This window comes from Fringilla coelebs, assembly GCF_963513975.1.
Source record: "Fringilla coelebs genome assembly, chromosome: Z".
Classification (NCBI taxonomy): Eukaryota; Metazoa; Chordata; class Aves; order Passeriformes; family Fringillidae; genus Fringilla; species Fringilla coelebs.
The window spans coordinates 587213-610026 of record NC_140031.1 but is presented as its reverse complement, the minus strand read 5'-3'; the positions used below and the strand labels follow the sequence as shown (position 1 = coordinate 610026).

The 22814-nt window shown below is 50.8% G+C and overlaps 1 protein-coding gene across 3 annotated transcripts in view; it reads left to right on the top strand.

The window, feature by feature from the left end:
• The first annotated feature begins 997 nt into the window (after positions 1–997).
• Positions 998–22814, top strand: part of WDR7 (WD repeat domain 7) — a 36112-nt gene continuing 14295 nt past the window's right edge. For 2 of the 3 annotated variants that reach the window (XM_084225294.1, XM_084225293.1), the window contains exons 1-21: positions 998–1108; positions 5908–6076; positions 6684–6790; positions 7190–7268; positions 7383–7557; positions 7749–7825; positions 8415–8534; positions 8853–8998; positions 9385–9487; positions 9602–9743; positions 9971–10219; positions 10693–10913; positions 11453–11648; positions 12540–12754; positions 13731–14494; positions 14647–14735; positions 15397–15477; positions 15973–16091; positions 16977–17100; positions 17499–17612; positions 22572–22793. In XM_084225294.1, coding sequence (XP_084081420.1) covers positions 5921–6076; positions 6684–6790; positions 7190–7268; positions 7383–7557; positions 7749–7825; positions 8415–8534; positions 8853–8998; positions 9385–9487; positions 9602–9743; positions 9971–10219; positions 10693–10913; positions 11453–11648; positions 12540–12754; positions 13731–14494; positions 14647–14735; positions 15397–15477; positions 15973–16091; positions 16977–17100; positions 17499–17612; positions 22572–22793 — 3499 coding nt within the window. In that variant the 5' untranslated portion in view covers positions 998–1108; positions 5908–5920. The remainder of the gene's footprint in view (positions 1109–5907; positions 6077–6683; positions 6791–7189; positions 7269–7382; positions 7558–7748; positions 7826–8414; positions 8535–8852; positions 8999–9384; positions 9488–9601; positions 9744–9970; positions 10220–10692; positions 10914–11452; positions 11649–12539; positions 12755–13730; positions 14495–14646; positions 14736–15396; positions 15478–15972; positions 16092–16976; positions 17101–17498; positions 17613–22571; positions 22794–22814) is intronic. The other variant, XM_084225295.1, reaches the window with a different exon arrangement.

Genomic DNA, 22814 nt, shown 5'->3' with positions numbered 1-22814 from the left:
TGCACCGCTGGCACGGGCGCAGGCGCGGCCGCTCCGCTCCGCTCCCGCCCGGCCGCCATCTTGGGCCAGGGCAGCGGGGGACGCAGGGACGCCGCCGGCGGCCATCTTGGGAACGGGCAGCGATGCCGCCCGTTCCATTTTGGGAACGGGCAGCGATGCCCCGGCGGCCATTTTGGGAACGGGCAGCGATGCCGCCGCCGGCCATTTTGAGAACGGGCAATCCGTGAGGGCGCGGCGCCCCCCGGCGGCCATTTTGGGACCGGGCAATCCGTGAGGGCGCGGCGCCCCCCGGCGGCCATTTTGAGAACGGGCAATCCGTGAGGGCGCGGCGCCCCCCGGCGGCCATATTGGGAACGGGCAATCCGTGAGGGAGCGGCGCCCTCCAGCGGCCATTTTGGGAAAGGGCAAGCGCGGGAATTCTGTGAGGGGAGACGCGACTTTAAATATCAACATAAAAATTTAGTACTACTTTCGTCCTTAACTTGTTTTTTTGGTGACGTTATGGGGATGGCCCTTCTGTCTTACGCGCAGAACTGATGTCAATTTTTGTCACCTTACTTAAATTATGTTTTTTAATAAAGTCGCGCCGTCGCGATACAGAAAAGAATTCTGAAATAAACGCTGAAGCCAAAAAGGGGGAAATAAGAGATAAGTGCTTGTAATAACCACAAAATAAAACCAACATTAAATCCAGGACTTTCTCCGACCCCATTTGCAGCGTCATTCCTGACAACTTCCCCACGTACTTTAGAACACAACATAATGTCACTTCAAGATGTCTCATAATTCCGCTTTTCCTGCTAAACACCAGGAATATCCCCAGCACTCTACTCTCGCCTGCTGTAATTCAAAAGCCTTGCAGTAATCGCTAATTAACGAATTAATTTTTTAAGCAAGTAATCACCGGTTCCCTGCGCGCCCTCAGCGTCACCCGGCAGTTTCCACGGCGGCGGCACCTTTGCCGTCAAGCGCGCCGGCCGGAGCTTTGCGCCAGTGTCGCGGGACGCGCTGTCATCCGGCCGCTGCCGCACCGAGCGCGGCGGGGCCGCGGCGCCCGGGACACGTGAGGGCCGGGAAAGCCACCGGCACCGGCAGCGGGACCGAACAGGTGCGACCGGGGACCGGGGCGGGAGAACCGCTCGCTGCCAGCGGGAGCGTGGGGCGAGCCCGCGAGTGTCCGCAGGCCCCGCAGCATCCGCTGCGCCGGGAGCGCTGAGGAGGCTGCGGCAGCGGGAGGCGCGGGGACCCGGGCGTTCCGGGAGCGACGCTCGGCTGGGCCGGAGCCCGGGGAGCCCAGGGATCCCGGGACAGCGGTAACGGAGCAGGGATGGGGTTGGGAATTCCGTCAGGGTTCGCCTCAAAGCGAGCACCGGGTTATTAATGGATGGAGGTTTCCATCGCTGCTAACGGAGCCTTGCCTAAGGAGAGGCTCCTGGCAGGAATGGATCCTCTGGGGGCCTTAAATGCATTTTAATGCCGATTTTTTGCTACCTCGCCGCCTTCCCCGTTTTATTTCCCTTTCCTGTGCCAGACGCGGTGCTCTTGGCACCGAGGGATGGGATTCGGAGTGCTCCAGCTGTTTTGGATAACTGTCCTTTGTGACAGTTCGAAACAGGAAAAATTACTGTGGCTTCAGTGTGTCATCAAATTAAGCACCGGGAAAACCTGCAAGTGGCTTCCGAAGGTGTTAATTAACTCCAGTCTCGTGTCCCAAATGAGTGTTTTGTTCTCTGTGTAGGTTTGGAAGCTCCTGCCTACCCAGGGAAGGTGTTCTCATTGTATTCTCCTCCCTCAAAGTCCCTTCTCTCCATCCCTGAGTAACAACTAGAAAGTCTAACCTGTCATTAAATTTAAAATCATTCGATTTTCCCAAAATGCACAATTAGCCCATTCATAGCTCTATTATACTATTTAACACTATTTACTGCTATTTATTTGTATTTTGGGGGCAGATTATTGGAGTGTGCACACATATCCTGGGATGAATTCCTTCCTCAGTGGAAATACCAAGTGTTTGGGAAGAGATACTCTGGTGTAACAGAGGTGGGGTTTTCTGGCTATAAAAATCCATGCTGTGGATTTCTGAGTAGGCAGCTTGAAAAGGGGTTTAGTTGAGCCTTGGATTCAGTGTACTTGAAAAATCAGTTTAGTGGCTTGACTGAAATAGGAACTGATCCGGGATTATTAAATGTGCCTAAGTCCCACCTTCAGGCAGAGCAGTTCAGAGAGTCACTGGATTGTTCTGCTGATTTGCTCCTGTACTTTGTCATCACTGATGTCAAAAATTGGAATTATTGATTGTTTTCAGACAAAAAGGGATTTTGGTGCTGCCAGGGGCTGCACTTGGTGTGTGCTGGGGCTAAGCTCTGCAATCCAAATTCCTGGGGAATTAAGATGTGGCTTTTCCTGAAAAGGAAGTTCTTTAGGAAGGCCTTGCGCCACCACAGTCAAAAACTAGAAGGAAAGAGGTAGTTTTTCTTTTTCCTCTCTCTCCCAGAGCCTTGCTGTGAAATATTCTGAGGGCTGGGTTTGAAATGGGACTGTCAGGGGGTTGCTAATGTGGTTTCTGCATGGAAAATCTGGGGTTAGTTAGGGTTAGTTGTGTGCTGGTGCTCCTGTATGTTGTAATATCCTCCTGTATGTTCCTTTTGAAAAGTCCCTTTATTCAGATTGCCTGGGTTTGGAAGTGTTCAGAAGTGGCTTTAACTGCAGAATTGTTAAGTGCAGGATTCAAGCAGCACGGGCTTTCTGTATTTATTTAAAAATGCAGCTGTTTTTGACAGCCCGGTGACACAGGAGCACTGTGACCTGTTCCCTGAACGGGGAGCAGCAGGACAGCAGAGCCGTGGGAAGGGATTTTTGTGTTGCTCATTGGTGTTTTTCAGCTCTGCTTTAGTCATTTCTGCTTTGTTTCCTCACAGAAATTGACCGGGTATTTTTGTTTGCTGTGGGCGGCTTTGTTCTTGTTGTTGATATTTGCATTTTGTTCGGCTGCATCTGGACACTCTATTCCTGCTTTTATGCCATTTTTATAATGATTTCCCTGCAAATCAAGCCTGGTTTAATTGCAGCTCTTGGTTTGTTTAAAATGTTGTTTAAAATGCTGAATTAATTTCTCTTTCTGTGTTGTGATGGTCCAGACAGAGCAATTGATCCAGCATTGCATAACAATTAACTCTGCAGGGCCAGGTGTGGTTTGCAACGTGCAGAAACGCTGCATTTTTGGTCTTTATTGATCCTGACCATTACATTGGAGCTCTTAATTAAACAGCTTTTAGTGAAGATGGGCCAGTAGGCTGCCAGAAAGGAGCTGTCTCACTGGGAAGGGTCATTTGATGTGCTAGCACTGATTCGGTGGTGCGGGCTGTGTGGGAACCCCACAGTTGATCCCTGACTTGTCAGGAGCCTGCCGGGAGCCGTGTGTAATCCTTAGCCATTCATTACCCGGCCCTTGCTCGCTCCCTTCCCCCTTTTTTCCACGGACACGTTCCAGTTCTCTGGCTGCAGAGGGTGGCAGCACTCATCACATGGAGTAACGTGTATATAGCAATAAAAAACCCCACAAAACCACACAGATTTTAAAATAGTTCTTCCACGAATCCCGCCTGTTTTGGTGTGCTCATGCTCCTCTAAATCAGAGCTCTGCTTTGAGCTGGGGTGAGTTCAGAGCATGAACCTCCACAAGATAATCCACAAGGAGTGTTTGGTTATTAATTTAACACGACCTTTTCACCGATAAGAAAACCTCAGCTCTAAAAGCGTGGAAGTGCTGGGCAAGCTGGGAATGTTGCTACCACAAACAGAAGGTTGTTGTGGGGTTTAAATCTTGTGCAAATTCAAGTGGGTTTTATTGCCACAACTTGAGTTTCTATTCCCAGTCATTGAGACCGTTTTGGCCTGGGGACAAGTGAAATTCCACAGTGTTTTTTGTGTCAATATGTTCAGAATATCCAAAATGTTGCTGTCAAGATAGTGCTGGACCCATTTCCTGCTGGAGAGTGGCCAGCATCCAGTTTGTACAGGGTTGATTTCACCTAAGGCAGGATATTCCATATTCCAACATAAATGTCTGTGTAGCAGGGACATAACAACATCAGGGGTATAAAAACTGCTTCAGCCTCAGGGCTTAAAACATTTGTAACTTCAAAACTACTCTAAAAAGAGGGATTTGGGCAAAAATCCTTGTGTGCACAGGGATGTGCTGTTTGGCCCTCACCTTTTACTCTTGGTTTAAAGGATAATATTTTGGATTTTGAGAGACTGCAGCCTTTCCCCCCACCCCCATAATGTAAATAAACAGCGGCATTGCCTCATACCTGGGGGGTCATGTCTGTCTGTCTGTCTGTCTGCTGCACCCCATCTGCTGCATCCTGGGACCTCCCAAATGTGAGGGGAAAATGGTGGGAACCATGAGGGGACAGAATGGCAGAGATGGGAGGGGACAAGATGGCAGAAACATGAGGGGGAAAGATGGCAAAAGCATGAGGGAAAAGAGCAGGAAATGTGAGGGGAGAAGATGGCAGAAACATGACGGGGAAAGATGGCAAAAACATGAGGGAAAAGAGCAGGGAACATGAGGGGAAAAGATAGCAAAAATGTGAGGGAAAAGAGCAGGAAATGTGAGGGGAAAAGATGGCAGAAACATGAGGGGGAAAGATGGCAAAAACATGAGGGAAAAGAGCAGGAAACGTGAGGGGAAAAGATGGCAAAAGCATGAGGGGAAAAGAGCAGGAAATATGAGGGGAAAGGGGCAGGAAATATAAGGGAAAAAGAGCAGGAAACATGAGGAGGAAAGATGGAAAAACATGAGGGGGAAAGGGTGGGAAACGTGAGGGGAAAATATGGCAGAAACATGAGGGGAAAAGAGAAGGAAATTTGAGGGGAAAGGAGCAGGAAACATGAGGGGAAAAGATGGCAAAAACATGAGGGGAAAAGGACAGGAAACGTGAGGGGAAAAGAGCAGGAAACATGAGGGGAAAAGAGCAGGAAACTTGAGGGGAAAAGAGCAGGAACTGTGAGGGGAAAAGATGGCAAAACTGTGAGGGGAAAAGATGGCAAAACTGTGAGGGGAAAAGATGGCAAAACCATGAGGGGAAAGAGCAGGAAATGTGAGGGGAAGAGATGGCAAAAATATGAGGGGAAAAGAGCAGGAAACATGAGGGGAAAAGAACAGGGAACGTGAGGGGAAAGAGCGGGGAACATGAGGGGAAAAGAGCAGGAAACATGAGGCGAAAAGATGGCAAAAACCTGAGGGGAAAAGAGCAGGAACTGTGAGAGGAGAAGGTGGCAAAAACCTGAGGGGGAAAGAGCAGGAAATGTGAGGGGAAGAGATGGCAAAAATATGAGAGGAAAAGAGCAGGAAATTTGAGGGGAAAAGAGCGGGGAACGTGAGGGGAAAGAGCAGGGAACATGAGGGGAAAAGATGGCAAAAGCATGAGGGGAAAAGAGCAGGGAACATGAGGGGAAAAGATGCCAAAAACATAAGGGGAAAAGAGCAGGAAATGTGAGGGGAAAAGAGCAGGAACTGTGAGGCGAAAAGATGGCAAAAACCTGAGGGGAAAAGAGGAGGAAATGTGAGGGGAGAATATGGCAAAAACGTGAGGGGAAAAGAGCAGGAACTGTGAGGGGAAAAGATGGCAAAAACCTGAGGGGGAAGGAGCAGAACTGTGAGGGGAGAAGATGGCAAAAACCTCAGGGGAAAAGAGCAGGAACTGTGAGAGGAGAAGATGGCAAAAACGTGAGGGGGAAAGAGCAGGAACTGTGAGGGGAGAAGATGGCAAAAACCTGAGTGGAAAAGAGCAGGTAATGTGAGGGGGGAATATGGCAAAAACGTGAGGGGAAAGAGCGGGAAGGTGAGGGCAGGAGCGGCCCGGAGGCGGCTGACGTGCGGCGCTGTTGGCGTTGCAGGCAGGCGGCGGCCATGGCCGGGAACAGCCTGGTGCTGCCCATCGTGCTGTGGGGCCGGCGCGCCCCCACCCACTGCGTGTCCTCCCTGCTGCTCGTGGACGGCTCCGTCATCGTCACCGGCTGCCACGACGGGCAGATCTGCCTCTGGGACCTGGCTCCGGACCTGCAGGTGATGGAGGCGCCATCCCCCTCGGCCTCCCCGTGCCCTGCTCCGCCCTGCCCGCGGCGCTGTCCGGGGTTACCACGAGGGGTTTGCACCTTTTTTAACTCGTTCCAATTCCCTGGAGCTGCTCTAAACCAGTTGGTTTTCTACTTGAGCTGCTTAATATTGTGCTGTGAAAAGGAGTTCCTTCCCGCTATCCCATCTGGCAGTGGGAAGCCGTTCCCCCATTCCCTGTCCCAAGTCCCTCTCCAGCTCTCTCGGAGCCCCTTTTGGCACTGGAAAGGGCTCTGAGGTCTCCTCTTATTTATGGGGAAAACTCTTAATGTGCAGCACAATCTTTTTCATTCAGCCAAACTCAATTTAAATTGATTTGAGACAAATTCAGCTCCTGGTTTGTAAATATTGAGAGGAGTTTGCAAAATGCTTTTTCCTCCCCAAATTCTCATTCCTGTGGGAAGTAGAAAGTCTTCCAATATGATCCATCCACTGCTGTGCTAATTGAATGTGTGTGCACATATTATTGCCTATATTACACATGAGGTCAAAAGCTGGGATATGGATGTTCTGGTCATTTGTGTGATTTTAACTCCCTGTTTTCTTTCCCTGCTCCCAGATCAATCCCAGAGCTCTGCTCTTTGGTCATACAGCCTCAGTTACGTGTTTATCCAAGGCCTCAGCTTCCAGTGAAAAGCAATATATAGTGAGTGCATCAGAGAGTGGGTGAGTTTCTAAGTGTTTATTATGTGCAATAATGGGAATTTGTGCCCAGTTTATCCATATATTCGACTCTGTGTTCAGTTTTTATCCTTAAGAGAAAATTCCTCAGGAAATGCATTTTACTTTTTGATTGGTTTTATTTATTAATCAGAGAGCAGCAGTTAAGTGGTAGAAGCAGGTAGAAGGGGGTAATAGCTGCTCATTTGACCTCCTGCAGGTTCTGTAATTTATCCTCACAGGGAGCAGGAGGTTGTGTGGATTTAGGAGGACTGGAAAGTCCAGTTGATTTTGAGTTTCTCTAAACACAACTGACCTAATCCCTAATAAATGGTTCAAGGGAAGTTCCCCCAGTGTGAAGGGTTTGAAGTGCTTAAAGCCTGGCCTGTTTTCCATGTGTTTCAGGGAGATGTGCCTGTGGGATGTGAACGATGGGAGGTGCATCGAGTTCACCAAGCTGGCCTGTGCACACACGGGCATCCAGGTGAGGGTGGGAGCAGTGGCAGGGAGGGAAGTTTGGGACACACACCTCAGGGCCAGGATGGTTTAATGCCTGTCCTGCACGGATTCTAATCTCTGTCTGCTCCCATCTCTGCAGTTCTATCAGTTCACGGTGGGCACGCAGCGGGAAGGGAGACTCCTGTGCCATGGACATTACCCTGAAATTCTGGTGGTGGATGCAACCAGCCTTGAGGTTCTTTACTCTCTGATATCCAAGATCTCTCCTGACTGGATCAGCTCCATGACCATCATCCGCTCCAACAGGACACAAGGTGATTGTTTCTTGGGGCAGGGACACCTTCCCCTGTCCCAGGCTGCTGCAGCTGGATCAGCTGAAGTGTCACCTGGGCACGGCCCGGGTCGGTTCTGCTCGTTGTGTTAATTTGGTGGGCTTTAACTTCTGGCAGACAAGTGTCTTGTTGGGGTGTTGCTCTGTGCCTCAGGCTCATTTTGTGTTTCCCAGAGGACACCGTCGTGGCTGTGTCCGTGACTGGCATCCTGAAGGTCTGGATCATCACCTCGGAAGTCAGTCGGATGCAGGTAGGCACGGGCTGCTGGATTAGTGGCACTTCCTGGTGGGATGGAGGGTTCTGGTCATGATATTCTGCTGATGATAGTATTTTTCCTCCTTGCCAGTGGAAAATAACTTACTGAATTTTCCTTTACTGATTTAAGTTGCAACCTTAAGTTGCCACAATTATTAGGAATATTCATTATATGGGATTATCTCCAGCTCCCTGTTATTTGGCATTTCCTGGGTACTAATGAATAAAAGTCCTAAAGCAGATTTGCCCCAGGTCTCAGGGGCAAATCAAGGTTTCCTTCAGGGAAACCTCTGGTAAAATACATTTATCAGCTAAGGAGAAATCACCTTCTCTTTGGGAGTGACAGGGAGTGGAATCTGCCTCTCTGGCTGCAAGGTCAGCAGCACTAATCTGTGCTGCTGGGGAAGCTGGGCACTCAGGTGCCCCGAGGGGACACCACGTGCTCCTGCAGATCTGCCTAGGGGGAGTTGTGCAGTAAATGCTGCTCCCAGGGTTTGGGCTTTCCCTGCAGGAGGGCCAGGCACGGTGCTGGGTGCGCTGGGAGCAGGGAGCAGGTGGCTGAGGGCCGGTTCTGTCTGCTCCAGGACACCACGCCGGTGTTTGAGGAGGAGTCCAAGCCCATCTACTGCGAGAACTGCCAGAGCATTTCCTTCTGCGCCTTCACGCAGCGCTCGCTGCTCGTCGTGTGCTCCAAGTACTGGAGGGTAAGCACAGCCCCCGGGCCTGCTCCCTCAGCATCCCCACTAAACCACATGAAACACCCTGCTGAAGGTGCTCCAAGTCTCTTCAGTCTACCTCTGCATTGAAATATACGTGTGTTTAATGTAAATATACGTGTATTTATTGTATTTCTAGATATTTGATCCAAATCTCTGCCCGTGGTGAGGTTTGGAGCAAGATGGCCCTTAAGGTCTTTAACAACCATTCCATGGTTCTGTGATACTGAACCCCAAACCAGCTGCAGCCTGGGCATTTTAATATTTAATAATTGGTTAATAACCACAGACATTGTTTCCTCTCAGGTCTTTGATGCTGGAGATTATTCCCTCTTATGTTCGGTGCCCAGTGAGAATGAGCAGACCTGGACTGGTGGGGACTTTGTGGCAGCTGATAAAGTGATTGTATGGACAGAGGATGGACAAAGTTTCATCTATAAATTACCAGCCAGGTACTCAACAAAAAAATATCCCCTTTGTTTAATTTTTGATTGATTTGAATTGAACAGCTGCTGTCCAGTAAGGGAAGGCATGTAAATATAAAGCTATAAAATTAATTCAAAATTTGGCATCAAAGAGGTTAGAAAGGACAGGAGTAAAATCCAAGACTTTCTTTCTGACATCTTCATGGTGTGCAGATGTGTTTGTTCTGGGTAGTGATAGTGTTTTATCTTGGATATTCCCACATAAATAGTGTGGGAACTCCTTCCTTGCCCTCACGTCATCAGAGCAGGAGGGTGGGAGCAGCACCCATGTCCTGCTGTAGGAATCACTCTTTAAATGCCAAGAATGTTATTATTATAAATGCATTGTCTCCTTCCTCTGTTCCTACCCCCAGCTGCCTGCCAGCCAGCGATTCGTTCCGCAGGGATGTGGGGAAGGCAGTGGAGAACTTGATCCCACCTTTGCTGTACAGCGTGTTGGACAGAGCAGAGAAACAGGTACATCTTTTTAGGGAGCTCTGTTAGCTTTTGTCCTGCTTTGAGAGGAAGGAAGCTTGGAGCTGAGCACGTGCTTTGTGCCTGCTCTGAGCTTGTTCCTTATTTTTCAAACAGCTCCTAATATGTCCTCCAGTGACTCGCTTCTTCTGCGGCCAGAGAGAGTTTTCCTACAGGCTCTTGATCCAGGGGGACTCCTCGGGGAGGCTGTGCATTTGGAGCGTGCCTGACACCCTTGACCAGCAGGAGGGTGCAAAAGGTACCTCATTTATGGCCACATCCTGGGGCTTCCTGTGTGTCTGTGCTGCATGAAGCCTGCTGGTTTCATTGTTACGTCCTTGCAGGAGTTGTAACATTTTCATCTTACCAGATAGGCTCAAAATCTTAATTAGCATGATTCTTGTAGTGATGAGTGCCACAGTGGGCAGGGGAGACCTTCACTAGCCAGTTCCCACCTGAGCCCTGGCATTTCCCCTCCCTTCCCAGGCCTGCAAGCAACCACGTCCAGGTCCCTGCAGGAGGCCTTTGACCAGCTGAGCCCGCGGCCCGCGGGCATCATCGACCAGCTGAGCATGGTGGCCAACGCCAGCGAGCCCCTGCGCGTCACCGCCAGCGTCTACATGCCGGCCCACGGGCGGCTGGTGTGCGGCCGCGAGGACGGCAGCATCGTCATCGTGCCCGCCACGCAGACCGCCATCGTGCAGCTGCTGCAGGGGGAGCACATGCTGCGCCGAGGTACGGCCTGCAGGGGGGGAATGCACAGAGCTGCTGCAGGGGGAGCACATGCTGTGCCGAGGTACGGCCTGCAGGGGGGAATGCACAGAGCTGCTGCAGGGGGAGCAGGAACCCCAGAAATCTGCTGTGCCCCTCTGTGCTGGCAGTCCCTGCAGCTGTCCACCCAGGCGAGGTCAGTTTGGGTGTTTCTGCGGGGGTTTTGAGATGCAGGAGCAGAGATAAGGCAAGGGAGCATCTCCTGTGCTGCATCTCGCTGCAGTGCTGGGTGCTGATGTCTCCGTGGGGAAAGCTGCCAGGGTTCCTGCTGGGATCCGTGTGTTGTGCTTGGGCTGCTCTTGGATGTGTGGGTTCCACGTGACCTTACCTTCATAGTTTGGGGTGTGAGTGCAGAACAAACCCTTGGGAAGCAGTTGTTTATTGAATCTCTGTTTTTCCTCTCTTTCCCTGTGCTTTTTCCCGTGCTCCGCTGGCAGGCTGGCCCCCCCACCGCACGCTGCGAGGCCACCGGAACAAGGTGACGTGTCTGCTGTACCCTCACCAGGTGTCCTCCCGCTACGACCAGAGGTACCTCATCTCAGGCGGGGTGGATTTCTCCGTCATCATCTGGGATATCTTCTCGGGAGAGATGAAACATATCTTCTGTGTCCACGGCGGAGAGATCACCCAGCTGCTGGTTCCACCAGAAAACTGCAGTGTGAGTTCTCCAGGATAACCTTTCCAGCACCTCAGTGCTCCTTGAGAATGGGAATGCAACAAGGAGTGCTGGGGATGTATCACTGACCCAGCTCTGGCAAGAGCTTCACAAAGAAGAGCTTGGTTATTCTGTTATTTATGGTTTCTCCCACCATGTTTTAATTCTATAAAGGGTTGAAAATAGGGGCTTTATTAAACCTAATAAAAATAGGGCTTAGAGACAATTTTGCCTCTTGAAACTTAGCTGAATAAATAGAATTTAATGAACAAAATGCCATTGATTGAAAACTCTGGGGTTTGCTTAGGAAAATGGGGTTTAATACCCATTTTCTCTTCATGATGTGCAAAGAATGGATTAAAGGGAATTTCTGGTTGGGGAATTCTGTTCCCAGTGACCTCAGTGAGTTTGAACATTGATATACATGCCTGAATTTTGTGCATTAAAGAGGCTTTTGGTCAGAGGGCTAAGCCCAGCAGGGGAAATGTTTTTAATACCAACTCTGCATTGTGCTTAAGCATTTTCTCTTTTCCCTTCCTCAGGCCCGAGTGCAGCACTGCGTTTGCTCTGTTGCCAGTGATCACTCCGTGGGGCTGCTGAGTCTGAGGGAGAAGAAGTGCATCATGCTGGCATCCCGGCACCTCTTCCCCATCCAGGTGATCAAGTGGAGGCCGGCCGATGACTACCTGGTGGTGGGCTGCTCCGACGGCTCCGTGTACGTCTGGCAGATGGACACTGGTGAGCTCAACATCTTGGCTAATCCCTTTGTCAGGGACAGAAATGGGGATCTGCTCCTGCTGCTGTCAGAGCTGACTCTGAGGGATGTGGGAGCGATGGGGGTAGGACAGAGATGAGAGATCTCTGAAGCCAGGTCGTGGAAATTGGGGTTTATTGCAAAGGGCCCTGCTGGGAGCTGCCAGCCACAGCTCAGAGCAGGCCCGAGAGAAGTAAAGAGAAAGAAGGCAAGAGCGTGGTAAAGAGCATGAGGGAGCGAGGAAGAGTGAAAGAGGATAAAAGAGCGAGGTTCCTGTTACAATACAATAAATGTTCTGTGCTGAACATTCTAATTCTCACTGACCAATCTGGTACAATACACAAATCCTATAGCATTTACATAGAGCCTGTAAGAATCATTACATTGCCATGCTGTGTTACATTTTAAACCCTAAAAACTCCTCTTTGGACCCCTTCTGCCAAGCCAGCGGGGTCTGCTCTGCCCCTTGGAGCTGCCTGCAAGCAGAGGGTGTTGTTCCATCCAAAGGGGATTGCCTTCAGCCAGCCATGCCATTGTTTTCCAGTTGTTCAGTAACTAAGGTATCTCAAAGCTTGCTTTCATTTCAATCTCACTTATAGTTTCCATATTCTCAAAATCTTTTGCCAGGCAGTCATATCCATAAGGCTTTCCCCAACAGAGGGAGAATTCAGACACTTTGGCACATCTCTATTAGGAGCTTCTCACTCCGTGTGTTCAGCACTGGGGGGGTTTGTGAGCCATGGAAACGCAGGGAATTCCATCCTTTCAGGAGTGTTGGTTCAGAGCCCAGCTAAAGCACAGGAGCTACCTGTCACACCTAGGTGTCCCTGGCCCCTGTCAGGGGGGATGTCGAGCTGTCCCTGTCCCCGTTCCAGGGGCCCTGGACCGCTGCGTGATGGGCATCACGGCCGTGGAGATCCTGAGCGCCTGCGACGAGGCCGTGCCGGCGGCCGTGGACGCGCTCAGCCACCCCGCCGTCAACCTGAAGCAGGCCATGACCCGCCGCAGCCTGGCTGCCCTCAAGAACGTGGCCCACCAGAAGCTGCAGACCCTGGCCACCAACCTGCTGGCCTCCGAGGCCTCGGATAAGGTGGGTGTGCTGTGTTCCCTGAAGGAAATGAAATGTGGGAACCAGGAGGTTCTCAGCCAGAGCTCTCCAGAGCCTGCCCTGTGTTTGGGCTATCCCGTGTGCCCAAGTGCCACATGCACACGGCTTTGATTCCCCCCAGGGATGGGGCCTGCAGCCCTGCCCTGGGTTTGGACAGCCGGTTCCATGAGGAGCTGTTCCCAATATCCAGCCCAAGAGCTCAGCTCCCCTGGCACAGCTTGTGGCCAGCAGAGAGCAGCAGAGCTCCATTCCCAGCTTCTCCATGCATCCTTTCTTTGCCTTCTGCTGTCACCTTCTCTGGGGAGAGAAATCTCCCGTGGTGGGAACATTGCCTGGAGCACCACCAGCATGTTCCTATCAAAAATGTCAGCTCAGGGTTTCTGCTGCTGCTCCTGCTGGATCCAAGCAGAACTGGGAACATTGCATTTGCACCTGCAGGCTTTTGTGTGTGGGCTCCTCATCCAGTGAGGGTGCTGGGAATGGAGGGGTTAGGGAAATTAATGCTTAAAACTGATGTTAATGTTCTGGTTTCCAGTCTCCTTTCTGACATTCTCCAGCTTTTTCCCAACAGCACCTTCATTCCCTGCCTCCTCCCTTTTTTCCCCCTTGGGAGGAAGCAGATGGGGAGTGACCAAGTGGTGCAGTGAATCTGAGCAGCTGAAGGGGAGTGACCAAGTGGTGCAGTGAATCTGAGCAGCTGCTTTCCCAATGCCATATATTGATTCCGTAGTTCACCCTCCAAATATGAAATATTTCCTGTGTTTTAAGCTTAAGAACAATATTGCTGTTCCCTGGAATCTAACTACAGTCTCACAGGGTTCAGGAGAAGGAAGTGTGACCTTGTGTCTTACCTGGAGAGCTCCGTTTATCTACAAACCCCTGTGAATGGAATTTCTGTGGTTTGCGGGCTCATCCACAGCTTCCCTGCTGTGAATTCCATTTGCTCTCTTGTTTCCAGGGGAATTTACCAAAATATTCCCACAACTCCCTGATGGTTCAGGCCATCAAGACGAACCTGACGGACCCGGACATCCACGTGCTGTTCTTCGACGTGGAGGCGCTGATCATCCAGCTGCTGACCGAGGAGGCCTCGCGGCCCAGCGCCGCCCTGGTGTCCCCGGAGAACCTGCAGAAGGCGCCCGGCGGCGCCGACAAGGGCGGCTCCTTCCTCGCCGGCAAGCGGGCGGCCGTGCTCTTCCAGCAGGTCAAGGAGACCATCAAGGAGAACATCAAGGAGCACCTCCTGGACGATGAAGATGAGGACGAAGAGGCCGTGAGGCAGAGGAGAGAGGACGGCGACCCGGAGTATCGCTCCAGCAAATCCAAACCGCTGACTTTGCTGGAGTACAACCTGACCATGGACACGGCCAAGCTCTTCATGTCCTGCCTGCACGCCTGGGGCCTGAACTCGGTGCTGGACGAGCTGTGCCTGGATCGCCTGGGCATGCTGAAGCCGCACTGCTCCGTGTCCTTCGGCCTCCTGTCGCGGGGCGGCCACATGTCCCTGATGCTGCCCGGCTACAACCAGCCCGTGGGCAGGGCGGCCCTGGAGCAGCTGGGCAGGAAGATGTCGGTGACCGAGGGCCTGGGCAAGGGCACCTACGGCGTGTCACGGGCCGTCACCACGCAGCACCTGCTGTCCGTCATCTCGCTGGCCAACACGCTGATGAGCATGACCAACGCCACCTTCATCGGCGAGCACATGAAGAAAGGCCCCAGCAGGTAGGGCAGGCCCCTCTGGAATGCAGGATTCGGGGTGGTTTGCCTGCTGGGGATGGATGGATGGATGGATGGATGGATGGATGGATGGATGGATGGATGGATGGATGGCTGGCTTCCACTGATGTGTCTCTCCGTGGATGTTTCACCTTTAGGCCGCCCAGGCCGGGCACCCCCGAGATGGCCAAGGTGAAGCCACCCCCTCCCGTGTCCAGCCATGCAGCACAAGGGCAAATCAAACAAGGTAAAAAGCACTTCCTTTGCAGCCCTGGGGTCTGTTACTGCAGCTCATGACACTGAATTTAACACCTTGTTGTCAAGAGGTAAAATTACTGCATGGGAGGACAGAGTAGGGCAGTAATGCAGCGTTCATCTCCATGAAATTATTGGGGATCAGGACTTGTTTAGGAACCAATGCAAGATGCTGATTCTGCCTTGACTTTATTCCCTGACAAGGAGTTTTTGCCTGTTTCTAGTGCTCCCACACATTCTGAGGAGGCTTTAAAGCCTGGAGCTAAAGGCTCCTGGGTTTTTAACTTACAGTCAAGTGTGAAGTCAAACCAAAGCCACCTGCCTAAAAACATATTTAAAATTACTCAATTTAGATGTACTTGGGTCTTTTCAAAACATCCCAGTTTCTCTCACTGTCTCCATGTTCCTCTGCAGCTGCATGTCTGCCTCTTCCTTCTTGGAAAACCTGGAATTCTCATTAAGTTGGATATTATTTTGAGTTGAATATTATTTTGAGGCCGAGTATTATTTTTAAGTTGAATATTTAAGTTGAAGATCATCACAGCCTCCCCTTGTTTTCCATTCTCCAGTGATACTAACCTGTTTTTCTGCTGCTGCTCTCCTCACTTCCCTCTTTTTTTCTCTCTTTTATTTCTTCTTCTTTCCTCTGCAAGTTGCTCCTGCTGCTGCTTCCAGCACGGAATCTGGGCACTCTGACACTTCTGCTTTCCATTCCTGTTTCTTAGTCAACGAAGGTATTCCTTCCTCACTTTTCTACTTGTCCTTTACTTCTGCTAAAATCCCTCCTCATTGTTCTTTTTATTTGATTTCTAAGGGAATTCTTTGAACACGGGGTACCTGGGGTAGGCTTTTCACACCAGTGAAATCTGAGTTTTGGTGTTGGTGGAGATTTGAATTGAATATTTGATATATATTTAATCAAATATGGGATATTTTTATTTGAACTCTGTATTTCTCTGCTGGTTTTACCTACACAGAGCTGTAGTAGGGATGCACCTGGATTAAGTGTGCTGCAATAAAGATTCAGGTGGAAAATAAGGATGGTGATGTGCTAATAAGGATAAATTGTGCTTGCATCTATTTGCATAAGTTTACAGGAGGCCAGGAGCCCCTTGCTGTGAGTTTGCTGTAGTGAGTGAAGCAGTTTGAGCAGAGGAGGGTGAGCTGGGCTGGGGCTGTGTTCAGTGCCCGTGCTGGCTGAGGGTTGGTGTTCACTCTGTGCTCCCCAGGCTGGAGCCAGCTGGCTGCCATGCACTGCGTCATGCTGCCCGACCTGCTGGGCCTCGAGAAGTTCCGGCCGCCCCTGCTGGAGATGCTGGCCCGGAGGTGGCAGGATCGCTGCCTGGAGGTGAGCTCAGCCCCCTGGGGTGGGCTGGTCACACTCCTCCTGTGTTCCCTTTGCATTTCCAGCAGGGATCCTGCAGTTTAATTCATGATTCAGGAATGTTTTCTGCTCAAAGCCCGCTTTAACCCCGTCAGGAATCGGGACATTTTCAGAGAGGAAGGATGAATCTGACTCCATGCTCTTAGAAAGCTGTTATTATTGCTACTGGTGCTTATCATTATTTACTGGTGCTCATTACAATTTCATATTGGGGTTCAGTGTCCAGTTCCAGCTCTGGGTTATGCAGTCCCATCCTCCCAGTTGGCTCTCCTCAATTCCCTGTTGTTTGTACTTTCTGGTACTGGAGCTGCAACAGTGTCAGTGCTGCTTGTGGGGCTGGAAAAGGATTGTTTGTGTGACTGAGCTGTGAGGAGAGCTGGCTAACTCTTTATATGGAGTTCAGAGTTACACACTAATGCAGTCCAGAATGTGGGAAAGGTGAAAGCTGAAGGTGTCAGAACTGTGTTTGTGCTGCAGGAATAGTCTCCAGTTAAAGCCCAGTTTAACTCTCAGGAATGGCACTAAAGCTCAGTGTCAGTGTGGTTGGTGAGCCCTGGGAGCTGTGTTTGTGCTGCAGGAATAGTCTCCAGTTAAAGCCCAGTTTAACTCTCAGGGATGGCACTAAAGCTGGGTGTAAGTGTGGTTGGTGAGCCCTGGGAGCTGTGCTTGCCCTGTGTGCTGCCCTGCTGTCCCTGCAGGTGCGGGAGGCGGCGCAGGCGCTGCTGCAGGAATAGTCTCCAGTTAAAGCCCAGTTTAACTCTCAGGGATGGCACTAAAGCTGGGTGTAAGTGTGGTTGGTGAGCCCTGGGAGCTGTGCTTGCCCTGTGTGCTGCCCTGCTGTCCCTGCAGGTGCGGGAGGCGGCGCAGGCGCTGCTGCTGGCGGAGCTGCGCAGGATCGAGCAGGCGGGCCGCAAGGAGACCATCGACACCTGGGCTCCCTACCTGCCCCAGTACATGGACAGCATCATCTCCCGTAAGGAGCGCCCTGGCACTGCCCCTCAGCTGGGAAATGGGGGGACAGGGCCTTGGGAACCCCCACATTCCCACTCATCCCTCCAGCGTGGCTCCTTGTCCCTGAAAATGAGGCCTCTGTTATTGCCCAGCTGATTTTAGAGTGTCTGATCGTAATATTAAATCTTAATAGAAGGTGTTAGGATGTGGTTCAGGTTTCTCTGAGCTCAGTTAGACTGGAAATCATTCCTGTAGGTCAAAACTAGCAAATTTTGCTGTTTCTAGCTGAGGCTGAGCGTCTTGTGCGAGGCTGGAGGGGAAGGACTGGGATAAAGGAGGGATGAAATGAAGTTTAGCTGCTGCAGGAACAGGGAGTTGTTGCCCAGATGCCTGATTTTGGGTGTTGGGTTGTTCCTCCAGCTGGAGTGACCACAGAAGCCCTTCAGAGTGCCAGTGCCACCCCAGATCCCTCAGGAGCAGAGGCCAAGGTGCAGGAGGAGGAGCACGACCTGGTGGACGATGACATTGCAGCAGGTGAGCGCTCAGATCGTTAATGGTACCAAGATAATTAAGGTGTCTCTGTTTCACTGCATTTGGGGCTCTGAAACCTGCCCACAGCCAGCAGCAGCTCCTCAGAAATAAAGGCCTTCTGTGGTTGTCTGTCATTCTTTATAACTGTTCCCCAAATCGTTGGTTCTGGTGGAGGATCTGATCCAAGGGGGCTGCATCCTGAATTTTGGGTTCAGTGGGATACAGTCAGGTTTGTATTGGGAGAATAGAGGGAAAAATAAGAATTTTGAGGCAGCTTCTTTCTCTGATGGTCCCATTAAGACCAGTAGTTGTTGATGGCATTGCTGCTCAGTAGGATCTTTTCCAGAGATCCACCTATCAACATCATTTCTTAAAAGGATCATTTGCACCTCAGAACTTAGGGACAGGGAAACATTTTAGCTGAAAATCCTTAACACACTCCAGTGGCTTTTTATTCAGAAGTTACTTAGAGAATTTGGTCTGTCCTCAAATCTCCTTTCAATGCCTGAAAGGCTTTTTTGGGTAACTAAAAACAGACCAAATGCTTTGTTTAAATAATTCACACATGGGCAGCAGCGTTTTTTCCCAGCTGGGCATAAATTCTCCTGGCTCCAGTGGTCAGAATTTGGGGATTTGGTGAATATTCAGGGTATATTTTGAATTGTGTAAATGATAGACTTTCTGATTTTGGGAACCTCCAATGAATTCCAGAGTGATTTATGATTTGTTCTGTGTGATATTACAACTGCTTTACTCGAGGAAATCAAATCTTTCAGAAGGAAACTCTGTAACAAACGGTAGGTGCTGTTTTAATTTGAGCTTGTAGCAGGGTGAATTTTAATAACCTGAGTTCTGCAGCTCCTCTGGAAGTTTCTCTTCCCCCAGGGAGGAGTTGGGGGGTTGGGAGGAAGGGGGAGCAGCAGGTGCTGTTTCCCAGGGCTGTTTTCCTTTTGGGATCTCTCAGTGGAGCTGCGGTGTTAAAGCCAGGAATGTGCTCCTGGCTTGTCCTTCACCCTAAATCAGGGGCTGGGATGGAAAGGAAGGGGAGCTCCTGACTGGGCTCTGCAGGTTTGAAAACATCCTGTGGTTCCTCCCTGAAAGGGAAGTGGATGAGTTAGAGCCATTCAATCACTTCTGAAATGATATTTCTTCATTTGTGGGTCCATTTCTGTGGGTCAGTTTTTGTAGGTAAATTGATGCTGATAACTCTGAAACTCCAAAATCCCATTCCTGCACATCAGAAATCTGGTGGAAGTGTGCATGCTGTCTTTTTCCTTAATTTCATTTTGGAATTTGGGCTGTAACTACTCCAATTTAAGTCTTTCTCACCACTATTTGTTCCAAGTGATCCTGTTGGGAAGTTGTCACTAAAGTTCAAATCCAGAATTAAATATCATTGGTCTACAGACTCTTATATATTGAGATCCCAACAACAATAACCAGATCTGTGAAAAATTGAGATTCTCATCCCTTAAACATCCCCTCTGAGGGAAATACTGATGGATGGGCCCAGAGCTTTCCAACCTGGCTGAAAGGTGCCTGATATTGCCCATCTGAGCAGCACAGGATCCATTTTGTCTCTGCCTATTTCCCTGGAAGAAGGCTGCAGCATCCTCACCCATTTTGTGTTCCCAGATGCAGCTGCAGCACAGTGAAACATTCCCTCATCAAAGGGAGCAGAAAATTCCACTGAACTGCAGGAGATGGGAATGGCTGCACAAAATGCTCCTTGAGGGTGTGGAAAGGCACATCTTCTACCTGCAAGGAAGGAAATTAAGTTGTAATTTCGAATGCATGACAACTCCCAGCACTTAAAGAGCTCTGTCATTAATTATTCCCAATTTAGAATTCCAGAGCAGTGATTGCATTGGCACTATTTGTTATTAGTAGTGAGCAGTTGGTGCTGAATTATGATGGCAGACACAATAAAGGATGGGCTGTCAAGGAGAAATTCCCAAATTCTCCAGGAATTCAGCTCCCTGCCAGGCTCCCGAGGTCCCTTCTCTGCGGGGCCAGCAGAGGGAACTGTGCAGCCAGGAATGGCCCCACTCCCCAGCCCTGGAGTATCTGGGGATGAGCAACCCCAGGTTTGTGAAATATTCTCCTGTTTTCCTGCCTTTTCCTTGTGGTCACTGGCGTCCCTGGACAGTATTTTCACTTCTGATTTATTTGGAGAGAGTCCTCCCAATTCTCTCTCTGTATTGAGCAGATCATTTATCCCTGTGAAATGTCTGGTTGCAGTATTTCTGTTTTTCCAGGGGTTATTTCATGCAATGAGTAAATGCTGGTGCTGAGCCTGCTGGAAGTGTTGTGTAGCGACACCCCCGAGTTGGGCACCCCCAGGGGGTTCTCAGGGATGTTCAGGGTGGATCAGGTCGGATTTGGGCTGGATTCCTGGCTCTGTAGTGCACCTCTCCTTAACCCACACCCATCAATCCCTCTGCAGCTCGACCTGCACAACTTACTGGGGCTTTAATCCTTTTATTGTAAGCTGGGCTGAAATTAATTTCCCCCAGAAGTGTGCAAAGCCAATTAAGGGGAGCTGGGGAGCCACGTGCTGCTGCTGGGTGTTAACTGCAGCCTGACCCCTGGCTCCCAGCCACTGATTGTCTGCAGCAAACCAGGGAGGTTTGGGCACCTTCCCCCTGCCCAGCCTGAAAAACCAGGGAGGTTTGGGCACTTTCCCCTGCCCAGCTGCAAACCAGGGAGGTTTGGGCACCTCACCCCTGCCCATCTGCAAACCAGGGAGGTTTGGGCACCTTCCCCCTGCCCAGCCCTGCTTGCAGCACCCCTGGGCTGTAGGGCATGCAGTGGGAATATTGAGGATTGTTTTGTTGTGCCATCAGCCTGAATTGGGATTTTTCCAGCTGGAATCCCAGTGGTTTTTGTCCTTCTGGCACCACAGCTTGTGTTTTCCAGCCGGAGCCATTGGAGGTTATTAATTTTCTGCCTGTGATAGGGTGATCAAGGGTCCTGTCAGGAAAATGGATCTGTGTGTCAGCCCGGGCTGTGATTAAAGGGGCACGCAGCACAGGGACAAAATACCAAATTGGCACGGCCAAAGGAGAGGGCTCCTCTTCCAGGTGTGCTTCCAGAGGAGATTCTGCTGCATCTGAGGGGTTTGGTGGGTTTGTTTTTAGGGCATTTTGGGGGTTGTTTTCTTCTTGAGGCAGAAAATCCTGCAGTGCAGCTGTGAGGACCAAGCTGTCACATTCCAGATTGCTAATGGGACACTGTGGATCTTTCCCAGCCTGTCCTGGTTGGAGTTTCACAAGGAGTGATGTCTTGGCACAGGGGGAGCTCAGCTCATGATTTTTTTTTGCCATTCCAGGTTGATACATGAAAATTCTCTTGATACAGATTCTATTGCCCAGAGAGCTTGAGGATTCCCCATCCCCGGAAGTGTCCAAAACCAGGCTGGATAACGCCTGGGCTAATGGAAGGATGGGGTGATCCTTTAATCCTTGTACTTCCGTGGTGGGAAGGATGCTCCCTGTGGATGCAGGAAGGGTTAACCGGGTGTTGCTGCAGTCCCCGGGTTCGCTTCATTTCCTTCTGGAAGCCGCACACGTGTTGGCTTTTCCTTTCTTCCCGCGGCTGGAGGGGTCAGCCCTGGGCTATTGATCCGCCCGCGTCCCGGCCCTGCTCCCGCCGGGAGAGCCGGGCCCGGGCAGGGCAGGGAGCTGGCACGGGCGGGCACCGCCGGGGGCTGTGACATCGGAGCGCCCTGCAGGGCCAGCCCCCGGCACGGGCGGGCACCGCCGGGGGCTGTGACATCGGAGCACCCTGCAGGGCCGGCCCCCGGCACGGGCGGGCACCGCGGGGCCACCGCGGGCTGTGCCATCGGGCTGTGAGTGACATCGCTGGGACACCGCACGTGTTAACAGAGCCGGCACAAACGGCTCTTGGGCACTTCCAGCTGTTCCTGCCCTGCTTTGTTCCAGCCCCTTTGCATCCTTCTTTCTCCAAAGGCAGTTGCTATCGATTTTTTCCCTTTTTCTCCCTCCCTTCCCATTGTTAAGGTTTCCCTTGTTTTTCTCTCCCTTTTGGCTGGCGGGGTTGCCTGACCACAGCTCCTGAAATTTGGTTAATTCCTTATTTTCCTCTGGAGCCCCATGGATGTCGTTAACAGAGACATCCCGTGTGCTTCATTAATCCACCCTTCATTAATCCACCGGCCTCATTCCATGGCAGGTGATGCCTCCCAACTCCTCAGCAAACAGCTCTTGGGAAGGGTTAAAACTTCCTTATATTTTGGAGTAAATGGTAGGGCATTTCCCAGGATGCTGGAAATTAACATCTAGGCGAGAATGGACTTTATTTGTCAGGATAAGTGACTGTGGTTTTGTTCCAATAATTTCTTCACAGATTTTGGGATTTTACTCCAAATAAAAAACCCTCCTCTGCTTAGTGGAACTCAGAATCCCTGGACTATGTTAAACTAATGACATATATTTCACTTTTATATAAAATTCATGATTGTGGTTTTTGTGCCATTGTTAAAATTCCATTTTGCTGTATGAAAATATCTGTTTGGTTTAATGGTGGGTACTGTTATCCTAAAAGTTAAATACCCTAACATTTAATAGGAGCTGGATGTGGTGATGGATCCTATATCAAAAAGATGCAAAGAACTTATGCTGAAAATAATCCATCTTTTAAAAACAATAAAAATTGCAGCCTGTCCATTCAAAGCGAACAAGAAGCAGAGATCACTAGGTGAACACAGAATTCCGTGGATCTTCTATCACTGAGCAAACAAAGCTGGACATTGCTGGTGACTTTTCCCCCCCAGGAGTTCTTGGCAGCTTTTGAGGGGCTATTTTGAGCTGCCTAGAGGTTTTTAGAGGTGAATGCAATGATGCCCGTGCCGCTGTTCCTAGGGTGCAGCTGACGCCGTGCTGCCGGTGCCACTCTGGTGTTCAATCAGCACTAACAGCCCTGCCCTGGCTCTCCCTGCAGGCTGCCTGGCAGGGCTGCCCCAGCCCAAGAAGGTGTCCACGTCCTACGAGGAGAGGCGCAAGCAGGCCACGGCCATCGTGCTGCTGGGCGTCATCGGCGCCGAGTTCGGGGCCGAGATCGAGCCGCCCAAGCTGCTGACGCGGCCCCGCAGCTCCAGCCAGATCCCCGAGGGCTTCGGCCTCACCAGCGGGGGATCCAACTATTCCCTGGCCAGGCACACCTGTGAGTACCCCCTGGGCCTCC